The 26,645-nt window shown below is 35.8% G+C and overlaps 5 protein-coding genes and 1 long non-coding RNA gene across 13 annotated transcripts; 3 read left to right on the top strand and 3 right to left on the bottom strand.

Moving 5' to 3' along the window:
• Positions 1-437: 437 nt before the first annotated feature.
• GLN1.3 (glutamine synthetase 1.3) lies at positions 438-3,303 on the bottom strand. Its single transcript, XM_022053437.2, has 12 exons — positions 3,100-3,303; positions 2,884-2,923; positions 2,681-2,784; positions 2,518-2,566; positions 2,269-2,375; positions 2,089-2,176; positions 1,822-1,950; positions 1,658-1,732; positions 1,501-1,554; positions 1,298-1,335; positions 933-1,092; positions 438-810 (listed from the first exon to the last, which is right to left on the bottom strand). Exons 1-12 carry the CDS (start codon positions 3,171-3,173, stop codon positions 658-660), a joined length of 1,071 nt encoding a protein of 356 aa, XP_021909129.1. The 5' UTR covers positions 3,174-3,303; the 3' UTR covers positions 438-657.
• A 931-nt stretch (positions 3,304-4,234) lies between these two features.
• On the top strand, positions 4,235-8,858 carry NFXL1 (NF-X-like 1). The gene is made up of 3 exons (XM_088211517.1): positions 4,235-4,394; positions 4,488-4,561; positions 4,902-8,858. Exon 3 carries the CDS (start codon positions 5,016-5,018, stop codon positions 8,322-8,324), a length of 3,309 nt encoding a protein of 1,102 aa, XP_088067643.1. The 5' UTR covers positions 4,235-4,394; positions 4,488-4,561; positions 4,902-5,015; the 3' UTR covers positions 8,325-8,858.
• A 138-nt stretch (positions 8,859-8,996) lies between these two features.
• LOC110823365 (potassium transporter 25) lies at positions 8,997-14,110 on the top strand. Of its 7 annotated transcripts, none has more exons than XM_088211519.1 (11): positions 8,997-9,228; positions 9,369-9,411; positions 10,426-10,651; positions 10,743-10,985; positions 11,136-11,183; positions 11,332-11,382; positions 11,908-12,168; positions 12,300-12,352; positions 12,436-12,565; positions 12,651-12,905; positions 13,016-14,110. In XM_088211519.1, the coding sequence occupies exons 1-11, from the start codon at positions 9,200-9,202 to the stop codon at positions 14,083-14,085; spliced, it is 2,409 nt and encodes an 802-aa protein (XP_088067645.1). In that variant the 5' UTR covers positions 8,997-9,199; the 3' UTR covers positions 14,086-14,110. The 7 variants fall into 7 exon arrangements, with proteins under 7 accessions (XP_088067645.1, XP_088067644.1, XP_088067649.1 ...); XM_088211518.1 differs by having other exon boundaries at positions 10,420-10,651; XM_088211523.1 differs by adding an exon at positions 9,615-9,669 and having other exon boundaries at positions 8,997-9,411; positions 10,420-10,651.
• On the bottom strand, positions 14,063-14,976 carry LOC148239731 (uncharacterized). Its single transcript, XR_015816370.1, has 2 exons — positions 14,657-14,976; positions 14,063-14,512 (listed from the first exon to the last, which is right to left on the bottom strand). It is a non-coding gene; the product is annotated as an uncharacterized LOC148239731 (long non-coding RNA).
• A 1,002-nt stretch (positions 14,977-15,978) lies between these two features.
• On the top strand, positions 15,979-19,079 carry KNATM (KNOX meinox protein). The gene is made up of 4 exons (XM_022053889.2): positions 15,979-16,266; positions 17,752-17,865; positions 18,466-18,604; positions 18,742-19,079. Exons 1-4 carry the CDS (start codon positions 16,102-16,104, stop codon positions 18,756-18,758), a joined length of 435 nt encoding a protein of 144 aa, XP_021909581.2. The 5' UTR covers positions 15,979-16,101; the 3' UTR covers positions 18,759-19,079.
• Positions 19,080-19,434: 355 nt separating this feature from the next.
• PYD1 (pyrimidine 1) lies at positions 19,435-25,022 on the bottom strand. Of its 2 annotated transcripts, none has more exons than XM_022053547.2 (7): positions 24,569-25,022; positions 22,536-22,799; positions 22,256-22,426; positions 21,421-21,533; positions 21,145-21,331; positions 19,888-19,997; positions 19,435-19,738 (listed from the first exon to the last, which is right to left on the bottom strand). In XM_022053547.2, exons 1-7 carry the CDS (start codon positions 24,854-24,856, stop codon positions 19,582-19,584), a joined length of 1,290 nt encoding a protein of 429 aa, XP_021909239.2. In that variant the 5' UTR covers positions 24,857-25,022; the 3' UTR covers positions 19,435-19,581. The 2 variants fall into 2 exon arrangements, with proteins under 2 accessions (XP_021909239.2, XP_088067456.1); XM_088211330.1 differs by lacking the exon at positions 24,569-25,022 and adding an exon at positions 23,013-23,136.
• Between the last annotated feature and the right edge of the window lie 1,623 nt (positions 25,023-26,645).

Here is a 26,645-nt window from a genome sequence, read left to right as displayed (position 1 = left end):
ATGGAAGTGATAATTGCGTTTCATTATGATAAGCCGTGAGCATACAAGAATGTGCCAAGTAGGGAGTGGGTGGCGCTAACTCCGAGAGTTTTTTTTTTTTTTTTTGTGTATTTGGAGTTATATATATTGATATGGCTTATTGTGAGTAGTTCAGGAGTATACGGCACCAGTGTCCCATCCATGTATATAAAAACAAAACACGTACATACAGATTAACAGAGTCACGGAGAACTGATAGAGATACAGGCGGTGATGCATATGTAAACACGCACACCAACCAATGCAATATGATGTCGGAGCAGAATCAAATTAGATTAATCATTCAAAATATATAAAGTTTTAATTTCCCATACGGGATTAATTATTACCTTAATCACTTCTCTAATCCTTATTCCTCTTTTTTAATTCGTTTCCAAGTCTGCTCCACATAAATAGAATTAAAGAAAAAAGCGTCATTGATTATTGCCTTCTCGGCTAAAAAATGTTATTACTATCGTAATAGGATAGGGTAAAAGGGGCAAATAATTGAACTAAGACATTACAATAATTTAAGAGGGGAAGAAGAGTAACGCAACAAACTCATGGACGCTTCTTCCCCTATATAAAAATGGCATCATCCTTATTAATAAATCTAAACGAGATGGTTGTCTCTGTTTTTCATGGTTTCCATAAGATGGTTGTCTCTGCAATCATGGAGGTAACAACATATGGATCCATGTTTGATGCAGGCCTCCTGTCCTCAAAATAACCTTTCCCATTCTTCTGCGTGTCTCTCCCTACTCTAACTGAAGCTCCACGGTTCGCCACTCCCTGTTAATTATCAAACCAATTGGTCAATCAGATAACATCGTACCCAGAGTCTTTGGATCTTGTCTCTATGGTTTCTAATTTTAGCTGAACACAGAAGGTAAGAGTTGAGTTTTTGATTTTACCCATGAGAAAGTGTTGATGTCAGCAGTTTCATGTTTTCCAGTCAACCGGCGCTCGTTGCCATCGCCATAGGCGGAGATGTGTTCCTTGTGCCTTAACTTGAGCTTTTCGATGGCTTTTTTTATGACTTCATATCCACCATCATTCCTCATGGACTCCGTGCTGGAATTATACCACCATCATACTATGATTTGTCAACATTGAACTTTCAAAAGTGTATGAAAGGAGGAAAAGATGAGCAAAATGTCAAAATGATCATTTATTTTATTGTCAGTGACTGGTCTGGTCTGCTAATAGACCCAGATTTTAATCCAGAAAATGAAAGATAACATTGACCTTTTCAAATACTTGAAATAAATAATTTTACCTGTAATTTGTGTGAGCACCAGCTCCATTCCAGTCACCCTAGATACATAAAAAAAAGTCACAGATTTTTTTTTTTTTTGAGATAAATAAAAGAAGTCACAGATATCATAAAGGTTAACAAAATTCTATGCAGAAGGCAAAAAGATGAGAGTAAAGTCAATATTTTCTTACAATGAAGTGGGACAATGGAGAGAAAAATCAAACCTGAATCGGTTTAGGGTCAAAAGAAAGGACTACACCAGCTATCTCTGTAATCCTCTGTTAATAACAACAAAGTACCGTAAATACCACGCATCAATCTTTTTCCTATTAAGTTCACATCCCCATACACACACACACACAGATATATGGTTTCAATCACCTCAAGAATGTAACGAGCCACCCACAACTCATCACCGGCAGAAATGCCCACGGCAGGTCCAACTTGGAATTCCCACTATAGAAACCAACACACAAAAGTTACAACCTCTAACTAAAAGCTAAGCTGGGGAAACAAGTAAAGAAGCTAGCCAGGAAAATGGTCACCTGGCCAGGCATCACTTCTCCATTGATGCCGCTTATGTTAATACCAGCATAAAGACATGCTTTGTAATGGGAATCCACAATGTCACGACCAAAGGCCTTATCAGCACCAACCCCACAATAATATGGACCCTGTTTCATTCCATTACAATCCCATCAATTTTCTTTGTTGCCAAACACAGGTAAGATACTGGGATCAATTAATAAGAATTATATCACAAGCCGGAAAATTAAATAATATATAAATAAATAAATGAACAGAAGATTTACCTGAGGTCCAGGGTAGCCACCAAGTGGCCATCCAATGGGCCAGTTTACTTCCTTTTGCAACAAAGTGTACTCCTGTTCTATGCCGTACCTGTTTGTTTATATAATATTCATAAACTATTATAAAACTAAATAAACAAAATTAAAACAGAGATTATGTTCAAGAAAAATAAAATAAAATACCAGGGCTCTTCAGCCAAAACATCAGGGTGGCTAAAAATTTTGGCAGCATTGTGCCTCTTGTTTGTTGGGATTGGATCTCCTGCTGGGGTATAAGCATCACACATTACCTACAGAGAATTTATGAAGATCAGCATATTACTTAATGTTCAACTAAAAGTCAACTGGTACTAAGTTGACTGTGTTTAATGATCTGATCAACCTGATTACATATATACTCAATACTAATTAACTGTCGTGAAAGGGACTAACCAGAATATTGTTGCCTCTCCTGAAAGGATCCTTGAATATGGCTTGGGGGCTTGTTTGGGAAACCAAATAACAAAAACAAAAAACGGGAATATTAACTCCCCTAATAACAAAACAAATGCCGGAAAAGAAGACAGAGTGAGACAGAGACAGAAACAGAGCATACTATAAGATGACTTCACTGTCTTCTCCAGGAGCTTGGCCTGTGCTGGAACCGTCGTAGTTCCATTTTGGTAGCTTTGAAGGATCAGTCACTGGACCAGGAAGAGTCTAGTTTATGTAGAATAAAAAAATTAAAATCAGCGACCGACTAAAAAATAAACAGAATAACTAAAAAAAAAAAAAAGAAATAATGAGAAAATCCATTACCCTGGCTTTGCTTCTAATGTCCATACCGGATCCACCAATCCTGCTCAGCAAACAAATAAACACAGGAATAGAAAAATCAACATAAGAAACAGGAAGAAGAAGGAGAAGAAGTATGAAATAAAACTAACAGAAAAACGAAAAACCAGTAGAAGAAAAAGTTTTCTGAGTAAGAATGAATGATATCACAGAGATATGTTGAGATCTGAAAGCACTCACCATATGTACTCTGCAATCATCTTCTCCGTGGTGTCGGAGAGGTTCAAGTTACGAAGATCTGAGAGCAGAGACATGTTTGGGAAGAAGGAAAATATGAAAAGAAAATCCAAGTGGGAGAGGGAAATTGAGTTGTTCTGTTTTATGTTGGGAAGAGAAGAGCGGCGTGAGTATGGAAGGAAACAGAAACCGGGCTCTTATAGAGTTGTGGTGCGCTTTGGGCGTTGGAAAAATATTTAAGCAAAATATAAAATAAAAATACTTGAAAAAATGATTTATTTTAAATTTAAAAAAAAAAAATGCATTGGAAATTATGAAAGGAATATTAATAATAAAAGAAAATTAAATTAAATATTAATTGATGGTTATTTTACCGGAGGTGGCGGTAGGTGATGACCGAAACGTGATGGTTGACCGCAACCGAACAACAGATTTTTTTTTTCTTAAATTTTTTATTTGTCAGAAAATAAATGGTACGGATATGTACATAAAAAAAAGATTATAATATAAAAAAAAATTTAAAACAAAAAAAGAAGAAGTGAATAATGGAAAAAAGTTATTATTAAATTATGACGTAAGCATTTCTTTTCATCTTTTTGGAAATAATAATAATTAGAGACAATTATTGTTTCTTAATTAAATTAATTATTTAATAAATAATTTTAATATACATTTAAACAAAAATAATGTGAGAATTTAAATAATAATTACTAACTTGAATTTTTTAAATATAAAGATATAATTTGATACTACCATTTGAAATTATTACTCATCTATTCACATCTTTATTATAATTTTTTTTTAAAAAATAGAATTTTTAGATGAGTTTTTGTGTGTATTATTTTGATATAAAAAATAATAAAAGCACTGTGATATTTTATTTGATTGAATTATTATATTTTTTTCAAAAAAATAAAAATTATAATATAAATATTAAAATTATATAAATCTAAGTCTAATTTAAGTCAATTTTTTTTTTTTAAATTTACATTATTATTTACTGTGAAATAAATGTGGATTAAAAGGATAAAATAGGCCCAAACGGAGAAGCTGAACCCATGGGCCATTCATCTCCGATCAAGGAAAAGCCCAGCCCAGTTGGCGATTTAACCGCCACGCGCAATTGGAGAGTAGTGACCACGCATAGCCATGGAAGCTTTGACCCATTTGACAGGAAACCCTTCTCCTTCCTTCGGCCCCAAGGCAGCCTTTCTACGCTACAACGTATTTATTGCTCCCGCCTTCTTCTTCTGAGCTCATCTGGTCGGTTCCTCTCTCTCTCTCACTAGGGAGACCTGGTAATAATTCTTGTAAATTTTATACTTGATATTTGGACCAGAAAATATTATAACCAACTTTATTATCCCCCATCTCTTTCTCTCTCTAACAAGGAGGAAAACCTATATAAAGCCTCAAAGCTCGATTACTAACATAACGGAAAACACTCGTTGCTTATTTCCTCCAGGTATTTCTTTCTGATCTCTATTGCTCTTTCTTTCTTTTTTTTTTTTTCTTATCGTTGTACCAGTTTTTTCATTTGGGCGAAATCAAGGCGAAGAAGTTGATTTAGGGCTATGAGATTTTGGGATTTTTGCGAAATTATATCTTAAAACTGTTAATTTATTTGGTTTTGCGTAATCTGGCTTTCCAGTACTACCATTTCAATTCCAAATTTTAATTAGGTACTGGTTTTATTTACGGAATCTAATAGGGAATGGGTTTTTTCTTTTTGTATTCTGTATTTGCGGTCCTGATCGGCTTCCTAGTATAGATTTCTTAGTGCCTGTGTTTTTCTTTTTATGCAGATCAAGGAATTCAAGCTAGGGTTCCGTTTCTTTTCAATCGCATCTTTTGTGATTTAATTCATTTGGTTCATCGTTGTCGTGGAAAGGGTTTCTGTGTGTTCGGAATCACCGAATATGAGCTCTCAGGTCCGCAATGATCGAAGGGATAATAGGCCAAGAATCACTCCCCAGAGCACTCGCCAGGAGTGGGTTCCTAGAGGGACCACCGCGTCGGGGGTGAATCTTCCTCAGAGTGTCGATTCGCCCCCGAATCCAACTGGAAATGTTGGGAAGTCTAATAACACCTCCGCTGCACCAGAGAATCGGAACTGGAGGAATAATGCTTCCAAGAGTAACGTGAGTCGGCCAACAAATCATAGGAAGGGGAGAGAGACAAGTGAGAATAGAGAGGTCAGTGCATCGAATAGAGAGGTTGGTGCGTCAAAGGACCCAAGTTTGCCTCAGCTTGTGCAAGAAATTCAGGACAAGCTTCTTAAAGGAGCTGTCGAGTGTATGATCTGTTATGACATGGTGAGGAGGTCTGCACCTATCTGGTCTTGTGCAAGCTGTTACTCAATTTTCCACCTAAATTGTATCAAGAAATGGGCACGGGCACCCACATCTATTGATTTGTCTGCAGAGAAGAATCAGGGGTTTAATTGGCGGTGCCCGGGTTGTCAATCAGTGCAGTTAACGTCATCAAAGGAGATTCGATATATGTGCTTTTGTGGGAAGAGGACTGACCCACCCTCTGATTTGTATTTGACTCCGCATTCTTGTGGAGAACCTTGTGGGAAGCTACTTGAGAAGCTGTTTTCTGTTGGCGGTACTATAAAGGAGTATCTCTGTCCTCATGTTTGTGTGTTGCAGTGCCACCCAGGTCCATGCCCTCCTTGTAAGGCATTTGCACCACCTTGTTTGTGCCCTTGTGGGAAGAAGATAATTACAACAAGATGCTCAGATCGAAAGTCTGTTCTTACTTGTGGTCAGCGCTGTGATAAGCTTCTTGACTGTTGGCGTCATCGGTGTGAACAGGTATGTCATGTGGGTCCATGTGGTCCTTGCAAGGTTATGATTAATGCCTCTTGTTTCTGCAAGAAAAATATGGAGGTTTTTCTTTGTGGTAACATGACCATGAAGGGAGAAGTAAGAGCAGAAGATGGTGTTTTTTCATGCAGTTCAACTTGTGGAAAGCAGTTTGGTTGTGGGAATCATAACTGTTCCGAACCCTGTCATCCTGGTCCCTGTGGAGAGTGTGAGTTCTTGCCAAGCAAGATTAAGTCATGCTGCTGCGGAAAAACAAGCTTACAGGAACAAAGGCAGAGTTGCTTGGACCCAGTTCCTACATGTTCTCAGATTTGTGGTAAATCCCTTCCCTGTGGGGAGCACCATTGCAAGGAGGTGTGCCATGCTGGGGATTGTCCACCTTGTTTGGTTCATATCAATCAAAAATGCCGGTGTGGCTTGACTTTCCGAAACGTGGAATGCTACAAAGCAACATTGGAGAATGAGAAATTCACCTGCAACAAGCAATGTGGGATGAAGAAGAGCTGTGGGAGGCATAGGTGTAGCGAGCGATGCTGTCCTCTCTCAAACCACAACCATCTCTCTGGAGATTGGGATCTTCACTTTTGTCAAATGGCCTGTGGTAAGAAGCTCAGGTGTGGACAGCATTCTTGTGAATCTTTATGTCACAGTGGCCATTGCCCTCCTTGTCTTGAAACAATTTTCACCGATCTAACCTGTGCTTGTGGGAGAACTTCAATCCCTCCTCCATTACCATGTGGCACACCTCCTCCTTCCTGCCAATTTCCTTGCTCAGTTCCTCAGCCTTGTGGCCATTCATCGTCTCACAGCTGCCATTTTGGAGATTGCTCGCCTTGCTCAGTGCCTGTAGAAAAGAAATGCATTGGTGGACATGTGGTCCTCAGGAACATACCTTGTGGATCAAAAGACATCAGATGTAACAAACTCTGTGGGAAGACCAGGCGCTGTGGCATGCATGCATGTGGCAGAACTTGTCACCCCTCGCCTTGTGATAATCCCTCTGAATGTGAGTCATATATGAAGACATCTTGTGGACAGACGTGTGGTGCTCCTAGGATAGATTGCAGACATACTTGTACGGCAATCTGTCATCCTTCTGCTCCTTGTCCTGATGTTAGATGCGATTATCCGGTCAGCATTTCTTGCTCCTGTGGCCGGATAACAGCAACAGTTCCTTGTGATGCAGGAGGTGGCAGTAATAGTTTCAATGGTGACACTGTTTATGAAGCTTCCATTGTCCAGAAGTTACCGGTTCTGCTTCAACCAGTGGAATCAACTGGGAAGAAGATTCCTCTTGGACAGAGGAAACTTATGTGTGACGATGAATGTGCTAAATTGGAGCGTAAGCGGGTTTTAGCCGATGCTTTTGATATCACTCTCCCAAACTTGGATGCTCTTCATTTTGGTGAGAATTCTGTTATAACTGAGTTGCTTTCAGACCTTTATAGGCGTGATCCAAAGTGGGTACTAGCAGTGGAGGAGAGATGTAAATTCTTAGTTCTTGGGAAGAGCAAAGGAACTACAAGTAGCCTTAAGGTTCATGTTTTCTGCCCTATGCTGAAGGAGAAGAGGGATGCTGTGAGGGTTATTGCTGATAGGTGGAAACTTTCTGTTAATGCTGCTGGTTGGGAGCCAAAGCGGTTTATAGTGGTTCATGTTACTCCCAAGTCAAAACCCCCACCACGTGTGATTGGGGTTAAAGGGTCAATTGCTATAGGAGCTCCCCATCCTCCAGCTTTTGATCCTCTAGTAGACATGGATCCCAGGCTTGTTGTTTCTTTTCTAGATTTGCCCAGGGAAGCAGACATAAGTGCTTTGGTCCTGAGGTTTGGGGGCGAATGCGAATTAGTTTGGTTGAGTGACAAGAATGCATTGGCCGTGTTTAATGATCCCGCTCGGGCAGCAACTGCTATGAGGAGGCTGGATCATGGATCAGTTTACAATGGAGCTGTCGTGGTTGTTCAGAACAGTGGGCCAGCGACACAGTCAGTGGCTACTAATGCCTGGGGAGGAGCTAGGATTGCCAAGGAAGGAGGAGTGTCTGCTTTGAAAGGCAATCCATGGAAGAAGGCTGTGGTTCAGGAGTGTAACTGGGGGGATGACTCATGGGGGGGTGAAGACGTCTCTGGTGGTTCAGCAGATCTGCATGGATCTGCATGGAAAGGGAAGGATGCACCAATTGCCACATCATTAAACAGATGGAGTGTCTTAGATTCTGAAAAGGTAGTCACTTCATCTACTGCATTAATTGGAAATGAAGATCCTACAAAACAAGCAGGGGGGTCTACATCTGGATCAAATGTAAGCAGTTCAAATTCAACAAGGCAGCCTGTAGGAAATTTTAGTGAAGCTGAACCTTCCGATGTAGTGGATGATTGGGAAGAAGCTTGTGATTGAGAAATTATATGATATAAATTTGATGGACATTTCAACTCCATCTGCAGGTAGACGGGCATGAAAGGAGGTTCTGCCTGCTTATTTTTCTTTTTTCGAATAAAATTACCATTAGCCTGTTAAAAGGAAATTTCCATTATACAACCCTGTGTTGCCTCCTGTGGTAATCCAACCTCTGTCATTAAACTGCAACAGAAGCAACTGTGAAGAAAGCATATACTTAGGTTTGTGCTTTGAAGATTAGTATATGGTTGTAATGGGATTTAGTCATTTGATTTTGGGGGTATATGCAGATGCCTCAGTTTTGTTTTTCTTAGCCCTGATGGCTTTTTTGTAAGAGGCTAGAGCCCAAGCCAAAAGGGTAAATTTGGTTAGGCAGATGCCAGGATTGATGTTTTCATTCATAGGGCCCTGGTTACAAATCTTAAAACTCTTGTTTACTCATTTCCATTTAGCTACTTGCTGGTTTGGCTTTCCCAAACGGCATAGCTTGTGAAACGTGATTTTAATAAATCAATTTTAGCCGGCTGAAACAAATCCGAAAGTCAAATAGCCAGCCTCAAGAAATACACACTGACTAAATCTGACGGGAATGTGGGCTCCAAACGTGAGATCCATCTTATACGGGTCTCAGCAAATGACTAATTGTGGTTTATATTATATTAATTTTCACAAGGAAAATTTGAAATATATGTTCTCTAATGGGGGTTCCTCCAAAAATACCTATTTTTATGGGGGCTAATTAGTAATTGTATATGTATATATATACATATAAAGAGCTCTCTGACACTGATGGAATATCGGCCGAATCGCTTCACCTACTACAAGAAAGCAACACATACACCACAGTTTCACGAGCTGCGTTTGGGTGAGCTGTAATGGTTTCCTCTGACTCTCCGCAGGAAATATCCTTCATTTAGTTTATTCTCAAAAATAATGCATACACATAGACTCCATCGCTACTCATTCCCATTCTTGTCTTTTCTTCATGTAGTTTTGGTTCTTTCTCCCCTAAAATTTTTCTTTGACTCTATCGTCTCCATACATGGATCCCCGGCTCAGCCCTGCTACTTACTCTGCTTCTCTCAAGGTGAATCCCTTTTCTTCTTCATCACTTGTCAAGTGGGTATGTTATACATGCATGTATACATACATAAATATACATATGTATTATATACTTCTCTTCTCCACAGTGTCATTCAAGTTTAGGAGAATCTTTTTGCTTAGATGTTTGTTTCGCTAGTGGGTTTAAATGATGTTGCATCTGATATTCATCTTCTTGAAACTTTGAAGGCAACTATTACGAGATTTGGTGCCAGTTGAATGGAGGATTTCTGGTCCTAAGTTGGTACTATAAGTTAATTTAGCTGAATTTTGAATATTTCAGAGGTTCCCAAAAATGGGAGCATTGATATTTCAATAATTTGTTTCATCAAATTGCATTTCAGAAGGATGAGGTAAATAGTTGAGGGTGTAATAATTTAATTCCATGTTTTTATAACTTTGAATAGTTGTTCTCTTTATTTGAGGTCTGTGGTTGCTGTTCATGTAATCCGTATGAATATCCTTGTGCCTTGAATTTTCCATTTAACCCTTTTTTTCTAACGGTGGTCTAGAGCTCAGAATCAACCATCCAACTGGAGAGAGAAAGATAGAGCCTTAATCCAAAATAAATTTTTATAGCTAACTAAGAAGTTAGTCTATGCACACAGATAGATAGAATTGATTGTTTTTGTTGGTAACTAGAAGGAAAAGGAGAAAACTGGGTTATGTTACTTTAACAGAAAAGCCTAAATATGGATGGTTGTTTCTGTATCTTCCTTCTCGATAATATTACTTGTAGAAGTACAAGCTGAGTATTTGTTTGGATTTGATTCATCTGCTGGACACTCTCAGTTTAGATTCCTTAAGTTTTTCATGTGAGGCCTTTTGTGTTCAGCCACGGCTATAAGGTTTCACATTATATAGTCCTTTTTTTTTTATTTATTTTCCTGTATATGGGGAATCACTTTGGCTGCAACTACGACGGCCCCAACCATGCAAGTTCAGTTCTCTGTCATTAGATTTGATGGTCTGATCTTTGTTTCTACTTGCTAAGATGCAGAAGGAGACTTGGAAGCATACACTCCTTTTGTCATTCCAAAGCCTTGGAGTAATTTACGGGCGATTAGGAACTGCTCCCTTATACGTTTTCTGGTCAATTCCTGAAGAGGATTTCAAATCAAAGGAACACGTATATGAGTTCTTTTCCTTTATCTTCTGGACCCTCACAATTATTTCCTTACTGAAATATGCCCTCATAGTGCTGAGGGCTGATGATGATGGAGAAGGTAATAATCTTTAATAATTGTTCAAGAATACAAGAACTTTGAGGACAGGACCATAATACAAAATAACATTAATTTCATGAGATTCTTGCAGGCGGTACTTTTGCTTTGTATTCATTGTTGTGCAGGTATGCCAAAGTGGGACTGCTTCCAAATGATAGAAGTTCTAATGATGTTATGCTTTATAATGACGGAAGTCCTTCTGGAGTTAAGAAGAAAACTAGGGCTAGACGTGCTATCGAAAAATACAAAAATGTTCACTACTTGATGTTATTACTTGCGGTGTCTGGCTCATGCATGATGATTGGTGATGCAGTGCTTACTCCTGCTCTCTCTGGTTTGTCACCCCTGATAGATTCCTAAGATAATTTAATGCAGTTATTGGCATCGATATCCAATTAAAAATGTTTTCATTTTCCAGTTCTCTTATGCGCTTGATGTTATTTGACTTGGATATTTCATTTTGCTTGTTTGTTTCCCTTGCCAGTACTATCAGCAGTGTCGGGCTTCCGCAAATCATTGGCAGATATAAAAGGTACATAAATAGTAGGTACTTATTTACTTATTTGTGTTGGTGGGGGAAGGATCAATGAGAGAACTTGTGCTAAGATCAATGTTAATTTGCTGTGTTATGAATTAATACCAGTCGCTAACTAAGTTCATATATGCCCTTGTATGTACAGTTTCATCCTCACAGAAAAAGCAAGAAAAGATATCTGAAGATCTAGAAAAGTGTAAGTATTCTACCACAAAATTATATTTTTTTTTATAGTGTACAATCTGATAGCACAAATATAACTAGAAAAAATAAGAAACTCTTAGAATATATTATTGAATACTTGCCGATCTAGGTCATTTGCTATTTATAATAATCTTGAGCAACATTTGCTAAATAAAATTAAAATTTTAGAAATAATAAACTAGTAGAATTAGAATACAAATTTTAATAACAATAAGAAACTAATACTAATAAGATTATCAATATTAATAAAAATAGAAATCCTAAATTGCTGAAGCTATAATAATACTCCTAAGTAATATAATTAATAATGAACCCCTAAATAGTATTGTTGTTTTACATTTAATATAATTACAATTTTTAATTTATTCAGAAAAACTAATGCTAATCCATTCTGCATCACAATCTTATATTTCTTACTTTCTGTCAGTGGAACTCAGTTTGGGATAATCTGTAATTTTAGCACTTTTTTAAAATTTAAGGAATAACTATTTAATTCTGTGCTACATTATTTGTTCAGATTTACCAGTTTCCCTCGCATGTGTGATATTACTCTTCCTATTCATGCTGCAACACTTTGGGACTCGTAAAATTGGGTCTATTTTTGCTCCGATTGTCATTGTTTGGCTTTTGTTCATTGGGGGAGTTGGTACATATAATATAGTCAACTGCGATCAGAAAATACTATCTGCAATTTCCCCAGTATACTTGTACAGATTTTTCAGAGGTGTTAGCAGACTGAGTTGGAGGTCATTGAGCAGCATCATTCTCTGTGTAGCAGGTTAGTCATGTAGTCCTTTTAAGTAGGTTTAGAATTTATTTAGGTTATGTTCTTCGATCCTTGTAAAATTTTTTTTAAGAATTATATCCTTTTTTCTTATATTCTGATAAGTTGTCTGTTAAGTTTTGCAGGATCAGAGGCAATGTTTGCCGATCTAGGTCATTTCTCCATGAGATCAATCAAGGTATTATATCGCTAACCTGCTGCCACTGCATTGAAACTCTAATTCAATATGTACAAAGAACAATTTTCTGGTGTCTTTTGCAGAGCACATTCATAGGCTTTATTTATCCAGTCCTTATTTTATGCTATGCCGGTCAAGCTGCATTTATTTCCACGTGTATATCCAGGAATGATGTTCCTAAACATTTTAACGGTCTCAGTACATCTGTACCTAGTATGTAGTTTGCTCTCTATTATTTATCTATGGCGGCTGCTTGACATGGGACTGATATTTACTGAAGCATGTATGGCAACTGCAGAAAATTTTCGTCATGTCTTCATAGTGCTGTCTTTGCTTGCATCCGCTGTGGGAAGCCAAGCAACAATAACAGCTTGTTTCTCCACCATTAACCAGTGCTTAGCACTTGGTTGTTTTCCCAGAGTTAAAGTAGTTCATACATCTGCTAAAATACATGGGCAAATTTATATTCCAGATATCAACTGGTTACTGATGATCCTTAGCCTCAGTGTCACAATAGGTTTCCACGATATTGCACGAATTGCAAATGCAACAGGTATTCTTTAGTTTCAACAGTGTTCATGACAACGAGATCCACCGGAGCTGTTTTCTTTATATGGAAGTTTGTATTTTAACAGTTCTATTTTAAAAATTTTGATTCAACAGGTTTGGCAATAATCTGTGGGATGCTCGTAACGACTTGTCTGATGTCGCTTGTAATTGCATTGTACTGGGAGAAGAGTGTTCCTATTGCTTCATGTTTTCTGATGTTCTTTGGCACCATTGAAGCAATGTTCCTATCAGCATGTATTCTCAATTTTCATAGGGGAGCTTGGTATTTAGTTGCCCTCTCAGCATTATCCTTAATAATAATGGTTTCGTGGCATTATGGAACCATGAAGAAGTATGAGTTCGACATTCAAAACAAGGTATCGACTGAATGGCTGACAGATCTTAGCCTGGGTTTAGGAGTTTCCAGAATACCAGGAATTGGCTTCATTTACACAGACATAGTGACAGGAATCCCTGCATTTTTTTCACACTTCATCACAAATCTTCCTGCATTCCATCAAGTACTGATCTTTGTATCCTCCAAGTCTCTACCAGTGCCTTTTGTTCCCCCAACTCAACGGTATCTTATAGGCCGGGTTGGTCCTAAAGAGTACAGGATTTATAGATGCATTGTGAGATACGGTTATTGTGATCAAATTACAGACAAAGATGATTTTGAGGAACACATTATTCAATCTATTGGAGAGTTCATCTCCATGGAAGAACAGGATCTAGAATCTACATCACCTGAAGGACAAATGATTGTTGTCGGAAAACCCTTACCCGAAGGAAATGCATTAGTACCTGTACAGGATTCTTACTCTGCAACTGAAACAAGCAGCATGGAAATAACAGATGCAGAGACTCAGGTAAATCCATTGATGGAAAGAAGTACTAGTACTCCGGTAAAGAGAAAGAGGGTGAGGTTTATGTTGCCTGCAAATAGTCCGAAGATGCGAGTTGGCGTGAGAGAGGAGCTGCAAGGATTGATTGATGCCAGGGAAAGTGGGACTGCATATTTTCTGGGTAAGTCACATTTGGTGGTGCGTGGTGGCTCAAATTTTCTGAAGAGATTACTGATAATGATCTATATGTTTTGTGATAAAAATGGGCGAGATCCTCATGTTGTATTGAACATCCCGCATGCTGCAATTGTAGAGGTGAGTATGATTTATACTATTTAAATAAAAATTATTGCAATTACAGGTGGGTTTAGTTTCTTATTTAGCTACTTGTACAAAGTGATCTTATTTCTCATGGCCTGATTTTTGGGTCTGTTTGGGTTCCTAGAAAATGGTTGTAAATTCTGTAGAGTGCTCTTGATCTGGTGATCATATATAGCCAAAGGAATTAAGGAACAGAACTTCTTGAAACTTGACTCGCTGATTTTCCTTTCTTCCTTCTAAATCACCATTGTTAAGGCGCACACCCATACCCACACGCACACACACACAGTTTCTAAATGAGCTTTGCTAATACAAGAATCTGAGTGGAGACTTTCAAGGACGACCACCAGGAGGAGCTCGTGGGGGAGGAGGTGAACTCATATAGCCGTGGCGACGGCGGTCGAAAGTGGATTTAGAATCCGAAACCCATTGAGCTGCAGCCGACCTACCAAAAGAGTGCATACATGATACACCCAAGATCAGTTAGTATTGATTATTAATTAGATAATTAGCGGTATTTTCTAATGTAAACATACTTATAATTAATTAATTAGATAATTGCTGTGATATGTTACATTATATTTGATACCTGGTGTGGGTCAATAGATGGCAGAAGAGAAGGATAAAACAGCATAAGCGTATAAGAAAGAAGCAGCCCTGCGCCTTCATCTTTATTATTATTATATTTCTCAGCTCTCTTCTCTCTCTCTCTCTCTCTGCGTGATCTTATATATACGTACACACCCATATCATATATGTATGTATGGCGTGACTGAGAACAGTAACAGACCCATCATCTTTATTATTGAAGAAAAAAATGCGAGGACTCCATTTTTCAAGAATGATTTTTCTGGGAAACTAGTTTGTATGAACGTATCCCTAAAATCACGTTATCAATTTAATGTATTGAACAAGTCAAATTCATATATATGTATATATATATTTAGTTATATCTCTCCCCATGTAAGAAAGGGATGAGAGACTTTTATATTTAGGTCGCATTTTCTACATTAAGTTTGACATACATATATATATATATATATGGAATTAAATAATTTATTCTAATTTTTTTTTAATTCTTATCTTGGATTCTTTAAAGTTAAAAATTAACTCATTACAAACTGAAGTAACCATTACAAAGAGTGAAATTAAGTGAAGCCCAATCTCATACCCATGGGCTGGGTTCTTCTGTTAATTTATTCTAACTTCTCAGTTTGAAAACCCCAAAAGAAAAGGAGAGAGAAGACATCCAAGAAAGCAATCTGGGCAGTAGATAATATCATTCTGGGTGGAGCATGCTGCAAATTGCAGAAACTGTCAATTAATGACCAAAGGGACCTGATTCAACAGTATTTAATGTGTTGGGTTTTTCAATTAACGTGATTTATACAAGTTCTATTTGTTGCATTTAAACCAAATGATGATATAGATATATACATGGTGTGCTGTTTTAATTGTTCATCTATTTGGGTGTTTCCCAATTATATTATTATATGCGTATGTCTCTATGTGGGGTGTATATATATAAATATATATATGGGCCAGCTCGTTTATAATTATAATGAAAAGATAGTTGGTACCAAGAACCAGGCATGAACAGTTTGAGAAACATTCTCGTCCTGGAAAGAAACAAGGAAAAGATGAGGTGAGCGAGCATTAAGAACAGTAGAGAGTTTGGAGTGATGTGGTACAAAATTTAAGTGTGCAGTGAAAAGATAAAAATGAGATTATGAGAAGGGAAAAAAAGGTTGTACGAAAGATGGATACTCGAGAAGAGGGCCGCCATGAAAGGTTGCTTTCGTTCATGTTAAAAGAGAAGGAGAGATTTAAAAAAGTTCACCACATGAATGAGTGTACTCTGACTTGATACCCCTCCAACATATATGCATGCATGGGTCATTCCAAAATTGGGGGTGTCTCTTCTCTTTCTCTCTCTCTTTTTATGACCTTTCAACTATATCTTCTACCTATATATATATGGGCGTGTGTGTGTGTATATAAATATATATGTAGATAAGTGATAGTGGTGCAGAGATGTTGGAAGATATGGAAGAGGGTAAGAGTAAGAGTGTTAGAGAGAAGCAGAAGGTAGAGGAAGAAGAAGAAGGAGATGGTGATGATGAGATTATCCTCAAGAGGAGAATTTCTTCTCATCCTTTGTACGGTCTGCTTATTGACCATCATCTTCATTGCTTACAGGTCTCTTTCATTTCTCATCTCCACATCGCTTATAGCTTACCGTACTCATGAACTAATTAACTGATCTCTTTAACATAATTACATACATATAGTATGTGTATATATGTAGTATATATATATATATAGCAGAACACATTGACATGGGTCTGATCTCTTAGTTTGCAGTACTCACTGAAGATTAGGGTTTTGAGTTATTGATATGGCTGGCAGAAAAAATGGCGGAATTAAGTTACAGATTAGATTTGAACATAAACATCAGAGCCAGGATTCTACTGTATAGCAGATTAATCAAATTAAAATCTAAACAACTGTTAACAAAATTTAGATATGAAGATTTTTCTTAAAGGGTTCTTGATCTACATATATATATATATACTAGCTATGACTGTAAACTTTCAGAATTAATCTGTTATAGAAAGAAAGAATTACAGAAAAATTATTTCTCGTTCTATTAAGCGGATAGTTTTAGATTTGTATTTTTTGAACAACATATTTTTACTTTTTTTTATAAAAAAAAAAGCTCGAATTTTAATCTATAATTTTTTGTCAAAAGGAAAAATATGTTCTTCATGGTTTTACCTGTATGGGAAAGTCTTTTAGAAATTCATAGGCGAATTTCTTTGTGTTTCTCTGAATGGTTTTTCTTTTTCATTTATTCTTTAAGATGGAAAGTTCTACATAAATTAAGTTATAATCTGTCATATCTTGAATGTATATAGTAGGTATAACTATATATACATTATAGATATGGCCTTGCATATTTATTTCATTCTTAATCTTGGTTATATATATGTTTTAATTAATTAAGAAATTTCCATTTCTGTACGTCATAGTTTGTAAGGTCCTTGAAAATCGTTTGAGTTAAGAAAGTAAGAATCTATAAAGACTTGTGACGAAGTTAGTGTTAGTTTCTGATCAGCCCATGCAATGAGTCAAATCAGTAGGGCTTGGGAATCTCAGTCGGTCAAACTGACTATTACTGTTAATTAATTAGACTTGTGGGAAAGTTAATTAAGGAAGTGATGGGTGCATGCAGATGATTGAGTTTCTCTGGGAGTCTCAGAAGAAGATGCTTACATATGTGTGTGTGTGTGTGTGTGTGTATGGATCTTTTCAAAAGTCCAAGTAATTAATGCACAGATAACTATATAATATCTGGCTTGATCTCCTTCCTCTGAATCCCTAATTTAGTATTTTGCCTAATGAACCCCTATAGACTTCGTCTATACGAACATATATATATATATATATATATATATAAAACACAGACATACACCATTAAAGATTTCAATACAGTCAAGGTCTTTTTCAGTAAAATGCATGTACTGTTAAAAATGGTATTGTAGATCTCGTCAAAAAACAAATGGGTTTGTATATGTTAAGAGGATAAAAGAGTGTGTGTTTATATGTATATGTATATGTATATGTATATGTATATGTATGTATATGTATATGTTAATTGATATAGAATGTTGATGTGTTCAGGCTACTGGAATTGATGGAATATTGGAGAGAAATGAGAGGATCGACCCAAAGCAACAACTTTATGATATTCTCACTACTTCTAGCAAGCGGAAATCAGAACTTGATCATTTCATGGTAATAATTTACTCCTACCTTCCAAGCATTTCATTTTCTTTTTGGCTAATCATATATATGTATATATATATATATATGTTATGGTAATTTAAATTGGTGTATTCATTCTAAAAAAAATGGGTCTGATCTAAAACGTCTAAAGTTCAGTTCTAGAGGATGTATGTATAATAGTTAAGTGTTTAAAATAAGTTGAGACTATATTTGAAATAAAATAGATATAAAATTCTTCTTAAAATGATAAAAAAAAAAATGATTATATATATATATATAATATTTTATGTAAACCTAGGAAAATATATACTTTTAATTCTATCAAAAATATTTTTATTTTAAAAATTTAGATATTGGGTAACTTAAAATGTATTATCATTGAAAACAAAATTGATTTTTCTAATGAAACATTAAGGTTAGGTTAGGTATGAGTAATAAATTATGTTTTAAAGATCTGTGCTATATATACATATAATAATTAGTATGTAGAGTTTACATATTTAATTTACATTTACATATTTTAAAAGCATAAAATAAAAAAATATGAGTATAGTTAATTATGAGAATGTAATTGGATTTGTTATATATAATTAAATGGGAATGATGCAGGAAGCATATTGCTGTGCTCTAAGCAAACTGAGGGAGGCAATGGAAGAACCACAGCAAGAAACAAGAGCTTTCATCAATACCATGCACTCCCAACTCAGAGATCTCATCAACCCTTGTCCTTCCCCTAATCAATCTTCTGGTATATAATATATATATATATAACTATCCCTTTCCTATCTTCACCTGTACTTAAACATTTACTCAAATCTTCTTTAGTTATTTGTTTTTACCAGTTCATGATATATATATATATATATTTATGGTTGTTTTGTGCAGGAAAAGGAAATGACTGACAAGCAGACAGCAAAGATGGAAAACTGAAGAGGTAGAATAAAATATATCAATGGAGGGTGGGTCAGTTTCTACAGTGGTGCCATTTTTAACAGAGAGCAGATATATGTTAGTGGGTAAATTCAGTACTTCAACTTTTACCATACTGCATATCATTTCCTACCACCTCCATATCCATTTTCACCAGCTAATCTTCTGCTTGTTACTTAGTAAATGACCATTTTGTAACATTCTCAATTTCCCAGGAAAGAAAAAAAAAAAAAAAGTGGAAGTGCTTGTAACAACTGTATGAGATCTAGTTGTATTTCAAGATCATTTGGAGATTTTCCATCATTTTCTTGCTTAATTATTTCTTCAAGAAGACAACAGCTACCTACTCTGTCTGAGATATTTAGAACATTAAAAAAACATATATATATATATATATGTATATAAGAGAATGATTACACTCTTTTTATTTATTGAAAAAACTCAAATTCTATTTTTTCAAAAAACATATCTAAGATATTTTTTTTTCTTTTAAAAAATACAGGAGCGAAACAATCAAGCTATTGGTACTGAAAGATTCAAAATTTTTTTCTAATATATCATTTCTAGTCTTATCAAATGGAGATTTTTTCTTCCATCCATATTTTGATTGTTAATAAGATATATAAAAACTGCTTCTACAAATAGTAGTACAACAAGTCCACTTCTTTTTTTATTTTTTTTATAAAATATTGAAGAACAAGCTTTACCTCAAAGATTCACAAGTTCAAATGTCCCTCATTTATTTTGATCATACAAGAAGAAGGGCCTTATGTGCTGTTTCTGTAATACAACATTTCAATTAGAAACCATGCTTTCACTCTCATTCACAAATCCATCCCCTGTCCAGTCTTTATCAGACTTCAATCCTTTCCTCACAGCTTTTCTCTGTTGAATTGCTTCTTGCTGCCTTCGTACTAGATCCATGTGAGTCGTAAAATACTGAAGAGAATAACTGCAACAAAGCCAACAAAGGAATAGAAGTTAGAAGAATTTACTTCTTCTGTAAATTTAAGTATACCTTTGTTTCCACAAATAGCTTAATTTTATTTCATTGTAGCAGTACAAAAAGGTTAAAGATACTCTTATGTAAAATATACTTACCCTCTGAAGTCTTCTATTGATGAGAAATTGTGCATTTTCATGAATTCCTTCAGCTCATCACAAAGTTTCTTCACAAGGCCATAACCGTGCATCATAACACCAGTGCATACCTACAAACACAGGAAAAATAGCAGATAAAGCTTGCACAACTGTCTATAATACATAGAAGAGTTTTAAATTCGTGTTGTTTTTGAAGTCTTCTATCTTTAATTTATACATCCCCACCTCTGTAGTTTCTTCTTATTAATAGTACAACAAAGAAAAAATAGTATTCCCAAAGTTCCTGTCTTGGTCTGGATACTGGCAAAACTCAGCCCAGTACACAAATTGGGATTTGGGCACGATCCTGAACTTGGGCATGACTCGACCTGATCAAGTCCAGGACATGATCATGGACTGCACACAATTAACCTGACAGAGAACATAGTCCTAAAATTGGTATTTAGTTGGTTCAGGACTTGGTCCAAAACTTAGGTGCATGACCTGACCCAGCCTAATTCACATATCCAACCCAAACATGACAGGACTCAACCAAACTCCAGAAACATTCTGGCAATGGCAAAATCCCAAATCCAAGAATGAAGTGATCTGATCTGAGATGTGGTCACAACTCGAGCACAATTCAATTCACGGCATAGTCTCAAGCTCAACCACAACTTAGGACAACCTAGCCCTAGGTACAATCTCAAACCAAGCATGACCTACCCCAGTTGACAATCCTACGGTCAAGCACAACCCAAAGGAACAATCTAAACCACAGCTTATCCCATCTAGTCCTCAGGCATAATCTCAGGCACAACTAGTTTGGCCCATCCCGGGGCATAATCCCAAGCATGATACATCCTTTAAATTAAAATAACTTATGATCCTAACAATTCCCCATGTTATTTGTGTAATTTCCCTTCTTGTCTTGTATCATTGTCCAGTACCATCACTATATATATATATAATTCATGAGTAACTGAATATTTAGCATTCTGGGATTTTCTTTCGGGTTGAAGATACATGATTGATGACTTTTGCATTGAGCTCTATATAAGACTCAAGTTACTCAATTCAATACTAGTAATAATTGGTTTTAGGCCAATAAGCAACATCCTGTTCCTAGAGGATGGGGTTTAAATACTCTTTCATGGAAGCAATAATTGGGCCTTAGCCCCTATTAATACCTGGGTTTTATGCCCCTGATTAGGAATCAAATTTTTTTTGAAAAAGAAGTCCACGGGGAAAAAAAAGAATATTTTCTCTCGGTACTACCTGCACGGTATTTGCTCCAAGAAGAATAAATTCAGCAGCATCACCACCTGTCTCAACGCCACCAATGGCAGAAAGTGAATAATCCTTGTCAGTAAATTCTAATTGCATCATTTTGGCAATGCTCATAACTTTCCCAAGGGCAATAGGGTGGACTGCCTTGGCTGAATATCCCCCAGGAGTTGAGTATCTGAAAACAATAAAATCAATTAATTGTTTCATATGATAAATAACCAGTCAATGGAAAACTGTTATATGTCTTAAGAGAATAATACTAACCCCTCAACACATGGCTCTGGATGCAATGTATTGAGATTGATTCCCATAACGCTCATGATGGTATTAATTGCAGAAACTCCTTCACACCCTGAACTCAGAGCCACTTTGGCTGGCTATATGTCAAAGAAGGACAATCCCAATCAGTGAAAATTTTACTTAATAATAAGACTTTCCAATGTGCCCCCAAAGAGAAAGATCAAGGAAGGCGAAGGACATAGGGAATAAATGCACCACTTACTTGCATGTATTGAAAAAAAAAAACAATATTAACTTATGGCATAACTGATACAGATGGAGGTTCTGAAGAAGCAGGTAAAACAGCTTGTTATATTCTCCAAGTTAAAATGCAGAAGCAAACCAACTGATGTGCTCTGGTTCTAGCATATGCTGCTCAACAGGGGATCACCTTGATGGATTATACTACTATCTATTATAAAACAAACATACACAATTTTGGCATCCGAAGGCTCAAAGTTGAGAATTTCAAGGTCAAAATCAAAAGCAATACGTGAAACTTTTGTTTTTGTGGGAAATATACAAGAGATGAATATTGCTCAGTTTTGTATAAAAATAAAATGTCAAACACTGACTCTAGTAAGATAAAAGATCTATGCTAGCTCTATGTTCCCCATCAAAGGTGATGAAATGCTAAAAAAATAAAACCTCTACATGTTGGCAGCAGTTTTAACCTGCATCAACTGACAACAGTTCATCTATACACAGCCCGCTGCCTATTTATTGTCAACCCTGAAGTCAAGCCAAAAATTCCTGCAATGGCAAAAAATCTGTCTAATGAAGGACAGTGAAGCAAAAAGAACAAGGAAAAACTTTGCACCTGTGTGATGTCAGTGATGTTGGGAGTCATCTTTGCCCATACTGGAATGGTAGCTTTTGCATTTATCCACCCACAAACCTCTTCTAATAGCACACAATCTTGCCCAACTGCTGCACCCATTTTACGCTCTGGCATGCCATGAGGGCACGAGAAATTGACCTCAATTGCATCCTGGATAGAGATATCATAACCCACAAATGTCTAACACTAATAACAACATGCTATAGTTAGAAGATAAAATATGCATAAAAATCCAAATTAGGTAATAAATAAAGCTTACAACTCCAGTCTGTTCAACTCGATCAATAAGTTCCTCCCAAGCAGCTTTGTTATACTCCTCCATAATAGAAGCAATAAGAATCCTATCTGGATACTCTTTTTTCAATTGCTCAAATTCTTTCAGCATTGTTTCAAAAGGACGATCACTTATGAGTTCTATGTTCTCCCACCCAATGATCTGCCCTTTCGGTGAACCATTTGCACCAGCGCGTAACCGGGCATATCGTGGGGTCACATTGATAACTTTAGCCGCATCTAGTGACACCTAATGAAAATAAAAAACAAATGACCATCAATGATTTCTTCAACACAAATTGATTACAAAAAAGATAACCATTGTAAATGCAAACAGAAGTTTACATGTAGCCACACTTGAATTGCTTTCACTGAGTAATTTTTGGGAAGGAGGGAGGGAAGGAGAGAGAAAATGATCAAAAATAAATTTTAAGTTCAGATCATTTTAAAATTATAATTTTACCCATATTCTCAGAATGCTTTGCATTTTTCTTTAATGGTAGCTTTGCACTTTAATCAACTGGGAGTTGGTTCTACGCCCTTTGCCTTTTCTTTTTGCAATGTTATAGACGTACCTGGTCATTGCCCTGTCAAAGTTGAGTGGGAGGGTTTCTCTCATCAACAGGGAGACAAATTAATTCATTGCCAATGTTCACCGTTCTAGAAAACATGAAGCTTCTCATAAAAGCTTTTTAAGGTAAGTCATGAACTATGTCTAATCATATAATAACCAATGATTATCTAGTTTAGGAAACATAAATTCTTCATTTGACATGCCACTGTACCCTTCAATGTCAAATATAGGAATTAGAGCTATGATATCCCTCCTTTCTTTCAGAAGGTTCTGCACCATATAACATAAACCATTTTCTTACTGCTAATGTTTATGCCTTAAAGGGTTTAATTTTAAGTTACTTCTTTTCCTTTTAAAGTTGATAAATAATCAAACTTATTGGCTGAAAAGAATAATCAACGATGATAACAATAATAGAAACAGATGCCCAGTACATGCATCTCTGTCTTCTAAATCCCCTGTAATTTTGTGAGAGAACATTACTTGCCTCACTACTATTTACTCAAACTAGCACCACAATCTTCCAGATATTTTTATTCCATTTATGTTTCATTGCAATTGACTCAAAATCATAGGATTAAAATCTGTTTTCATGCTCTTTGTGGCTTTCCTACCTTAGATTAAAGATCCTCATGAAGCAAATATTGCAGAAGACATGACCTACAAGACCAAGACAGAAAAATAGACCTATATGATATCTTAAGACATTGGTATAACTCCAATAAGGTGAAATATTTGGACTCCACTTGGTATAAGCAAACACTTTATAGTTCTCATTTTTTAAATTCATATGTGTTTATGGTATAAGCAAGAAAACAGTAATATCTCAAAACTTTCCTCAAACTACTGATGGCCCATACTTGAAATTCCAGAAACTAGCACGCCAGTTTGAATAACTTAAAAAGATTCAGTTGCATCTGATAGAGGTACTGGATCCTTTACAGCCATAACCGACAGAGTCTCCACTTCAAACCACCATCAACAAATCTCATATTAATTTCATGCAAACCAAGAAAACCCATCACCAAAATTCACTGATTCAGAGTTATCACAAATGGTGTGAACTTACATCCCCCTTTAAAAATGGATAAATTTAGCAGTATAATAGATTTTTTTTTTTTAAAAAAAAAAAAAAGAGAAACACCATTAGCTCAAAACAACTTATGGAACTTTTAGATCAAAGGAGAATAAAAGTAGTTGACCAATACCTGACCAGACCCATGTTAAATCAATCAGGAAGAGAACATTATAAAAGGAGAAATATTAATCACAGGAATTAAGATTCATGGATTCTTCACTGCCAAGAAATTACACTCATAAGTTCCATAATTGTTCAGTCCTACTGTTTTTCTACGTCTGATGCATCGACATTTCCACACAAACAAAATAAGAACCTATAGAGTAGAAAACAAGAAAGGAAGCAAAGATCAGAGAAAACAACTCACAGTTTTGGCAATCACGGCACCCCAACCTTCATCAAAGGCTCTCTTCATGACAGTATAGTTGGTACCCGGTGGACCCGACCCAATAACAAAAGGATTAGGCATTTGCAACCCATTGACCGTTACACTCAAATCAGGTTCTGCTTCAGCCCGAGATGCTAAGACCCGGAACCCACCTCTTGTGGGTCGAAACAGAGTGGGGTAAGGGTAACGACGAGTCGGAACGAAGCCAGCAAAAGAGCTTCTGTTCTTACCAGCAACAGGGGTAAAGTTGAAACTGAGAGAAGCCATGGTTGAGCGACGAGAGCTATCTGAATTTCCTGCTGTCTTAGTTATTAATGGAGAAAAATGAAAGAGATTGAATCTGAGTTGTAAAGAACGTGGATTCAGAGGAATCCTTTGCGTCTTATTACTGATTTTGATGTGTCGATTTTATAATGGAGCATTTTTCGTTTGGCCAATTTTATAATCCAGCGTTTACAGCCAGCACTGGCGCATTAAATATATAAGAATTAAAAAAAAAAAAAAAAAAAAAGGTTTTCAAAAAATAATAATTTCGTTATTTTACAGTATTGTTATTAATCATTCATAGTAGCAACAATAATTTTTTTTCCAATTGTCAATCTTTTAGTATTCTTCAAACGAAAATTCTATGCTCAACAACAAATATATATATATATATATATAAATAATCATGAAAATTAGGTATCCAAAATTTCGTCTAAGAAATTAGGTGTCTACATTTATCTCAAAATAAACTAGGAAACCTGCAACTATCTTCTTTATTTTATTAATATAAAATAATATTTATTTTTAAAAAAAATTATAGAAAGATAAATTTTTTTATTACTTAAATCTTAATCGATGTTTGTCATTATGCAATCAGTGCCAGCCTACACTAAATGTTTAGTTGAAAATTTGTAGCACCAAATAATTTTGGCCTTTTTACTTTTCTCTCTTTAATCATGTGAATATAATTTTTTCTCTCCTAAATTATCACAAAGTTTTAATTTTAACGATTCCTCCTTTGTTGAAGTTCTCGACTGCTTTTGTCTTTTTTTCGAATGTTATTAAAATATCGAATAATATTCATATCTTAAAATTTAAGTTTATTAATGATCTAACTTAACATGAGAAATAAAATAATACTATTGTGTTTTACTGGGTGCAATCTTCTTCTTCTTGTTCGGTAAAACCCTAATAATTCTTTTTTTCTTTTTATAAGTTTATAAAGAGTCGTTCTTCTATTTATCCACGAAAAATAAAAAATTAAATAAGAAATAGAATTGTCCACAACTCTCTTTTGCGGCTTTCCTAATAGTATATACAAGAAAAAATATATATATTTAACACATATTTTAAGTTGCAAAGAAGAAAGATACTAAAAATCAATATATTTATGAATAGTGAATACATACATACATACATGTCAATTACAGTGCGAACTAAAGAATACAATCATTCAAACTCAGATCTCTGTCACTGTTGATTCAAAAGTCAACACAAATCCCCTTATGGATCAATGATGATATCTTAGGCCCAACATTGCATTGTATGAATGAGTAAATTTGTAAATATATATATATATATAAATATATTTATAATTATGGTGTGGTTTTTTTTTTTTGTAATGTTAGAATGCCCTTTTCCATTGTCGGCTAATTGCGCAAGTTTCTTCAATCCAACCAACGCTTGGTTTATTATGGAATACAAGAAGAACAAGCAGCTAATAGTATCATTTGAAACGACCGACAAAACTGCTGGCAAACAAAGAAATACCCAAAACTGGAACCCAAAATACAATGTTTTGTTTAATGACTCCCATTTTCGCACCTCTTGACATCTGCATTTTTTGTTGTTGTTGTTCGTTTGTAAATAATTTCTAATCAACACCTGAAATAATCCAAACGAAGAAACAAAAAAAAAAAAAATGATTTTGAAGTTTGGGTTAAGATGCCATACCACCTCCTCACACGCTTTTATTTCTTGTATTCCCGACACAGTTCCTGATTGCAGACGCGCAGAATCAGTCACACAAGCGCAAAGCTCTTTCTGTTTTTTTAATTTTATGAAAACCAAA

This window comes from Carica papaya, chromosome 9 (assembly GCF_054855325.1).
Source record: "Carica papaya isolate Zhongbai chromosome 9, ASM5485532v1, whole genome shotgun sequence".
Taxonomy (NCBI): Eukaryota; Viridiplantae; Streptophyta; class Magnoliopsida; order Brassicales; family Caricaceae; genus Carica; species Carica papaya.
The sequence above is the reverse complement of the archived record's forward strand: the minus strand, read 5'-3'. Positions and strand labels throughout refer to the sequence as shown.

Bases quoted from the DNA above. Each gene is read 5' to 3' on its own strand.
- KNATM (XM_022053889.2), top strand. From the start codon at position 16,102: ATGTTGGAAGATATGGAAGAGGGTAAGAGTAAGAGTGTTAGAGAGAAG. The intron at 16,267-17,751 runs GTCTCTTTCATT...TGATGTGTTCAG, and splicing joins ATCATCTTCATTGCTTACAG to GCTACTGGAATTGATGGAAT. The intron at 17,866-18,465 runs GTAATAATTTAC...GGAATGATGCAG, and splicing joins CAGAACTTGATCATTTCATG to GAAGCATATTGCTGTGCTCT.
- NFXL1 (XM_088211517.1), top strand. From the start codon at position 5,016: ATGAGCTCTCAGGTCCGCAATGATCGAAGGGATAATAGGCCAAGAATC.
- PYD1 (XM_022053547.2), bottom strand. From the start codon at position 24,856: ATGGCTTCTCTCAGTTTCAACTTTACCCCTGTTGCTGGTAAGAACAGA. The intron at 21,534-22,255 runs GTGCAAAGTTTT...TTTGACATATAG, and splicing joins ACATCACTGACATCACACAG to CCAGCCAAAGTGGCTCTGAG. The intron at 19,998-21,144 runs GTAGTACCGAGA...CTGTGTTTGTAG, and splicing joins TTGGAGCAAATACCGTGCAG to GTATGCACTGGTGTTATGAT.
- LOC110823365 (XM_088211518.1), top strand. From the start codon at position 9,200: ATGGTTTCCTCTGACTCTCCGCAGGAAAT. The intron at 9,229-9,368 runs ATCCTTCATTTA...GTCTCCATACAT, and splicing joins TCTGACTCTCCGCAGGAAAT to GGATCCCCGGCTCAGCCCTG. The intron at 12,566-12,650 runs GTATGTAGTTTG...TGGCAACTGCAG, and splicing joins TCTCAGTACATCTGTACCTA to AAAATTTTCGTCATGTCTTC.
- GLN1.3 (XM_022053437.2), bottom strand. From the start codon at position 3,173: ATGTCTCTGCTCTCAGATCTTCGTAACTTGAACCTCTCCGACACCACG. The intron at 2,177-2,268 runs GTATTTTATTTT...ATAAACAAACAG, and splicing joins GTTTTGGCTGAAGAGCCCTG to GTACGGCATAGAACAGGAGT. The intron at 1,951-2,088 runs GTAAATCTTCTG...GGAATGAAACAG, and splicing joins GTGGCTACCCTGGACCTCAG to GGTCCATATTATTGTGGGGT.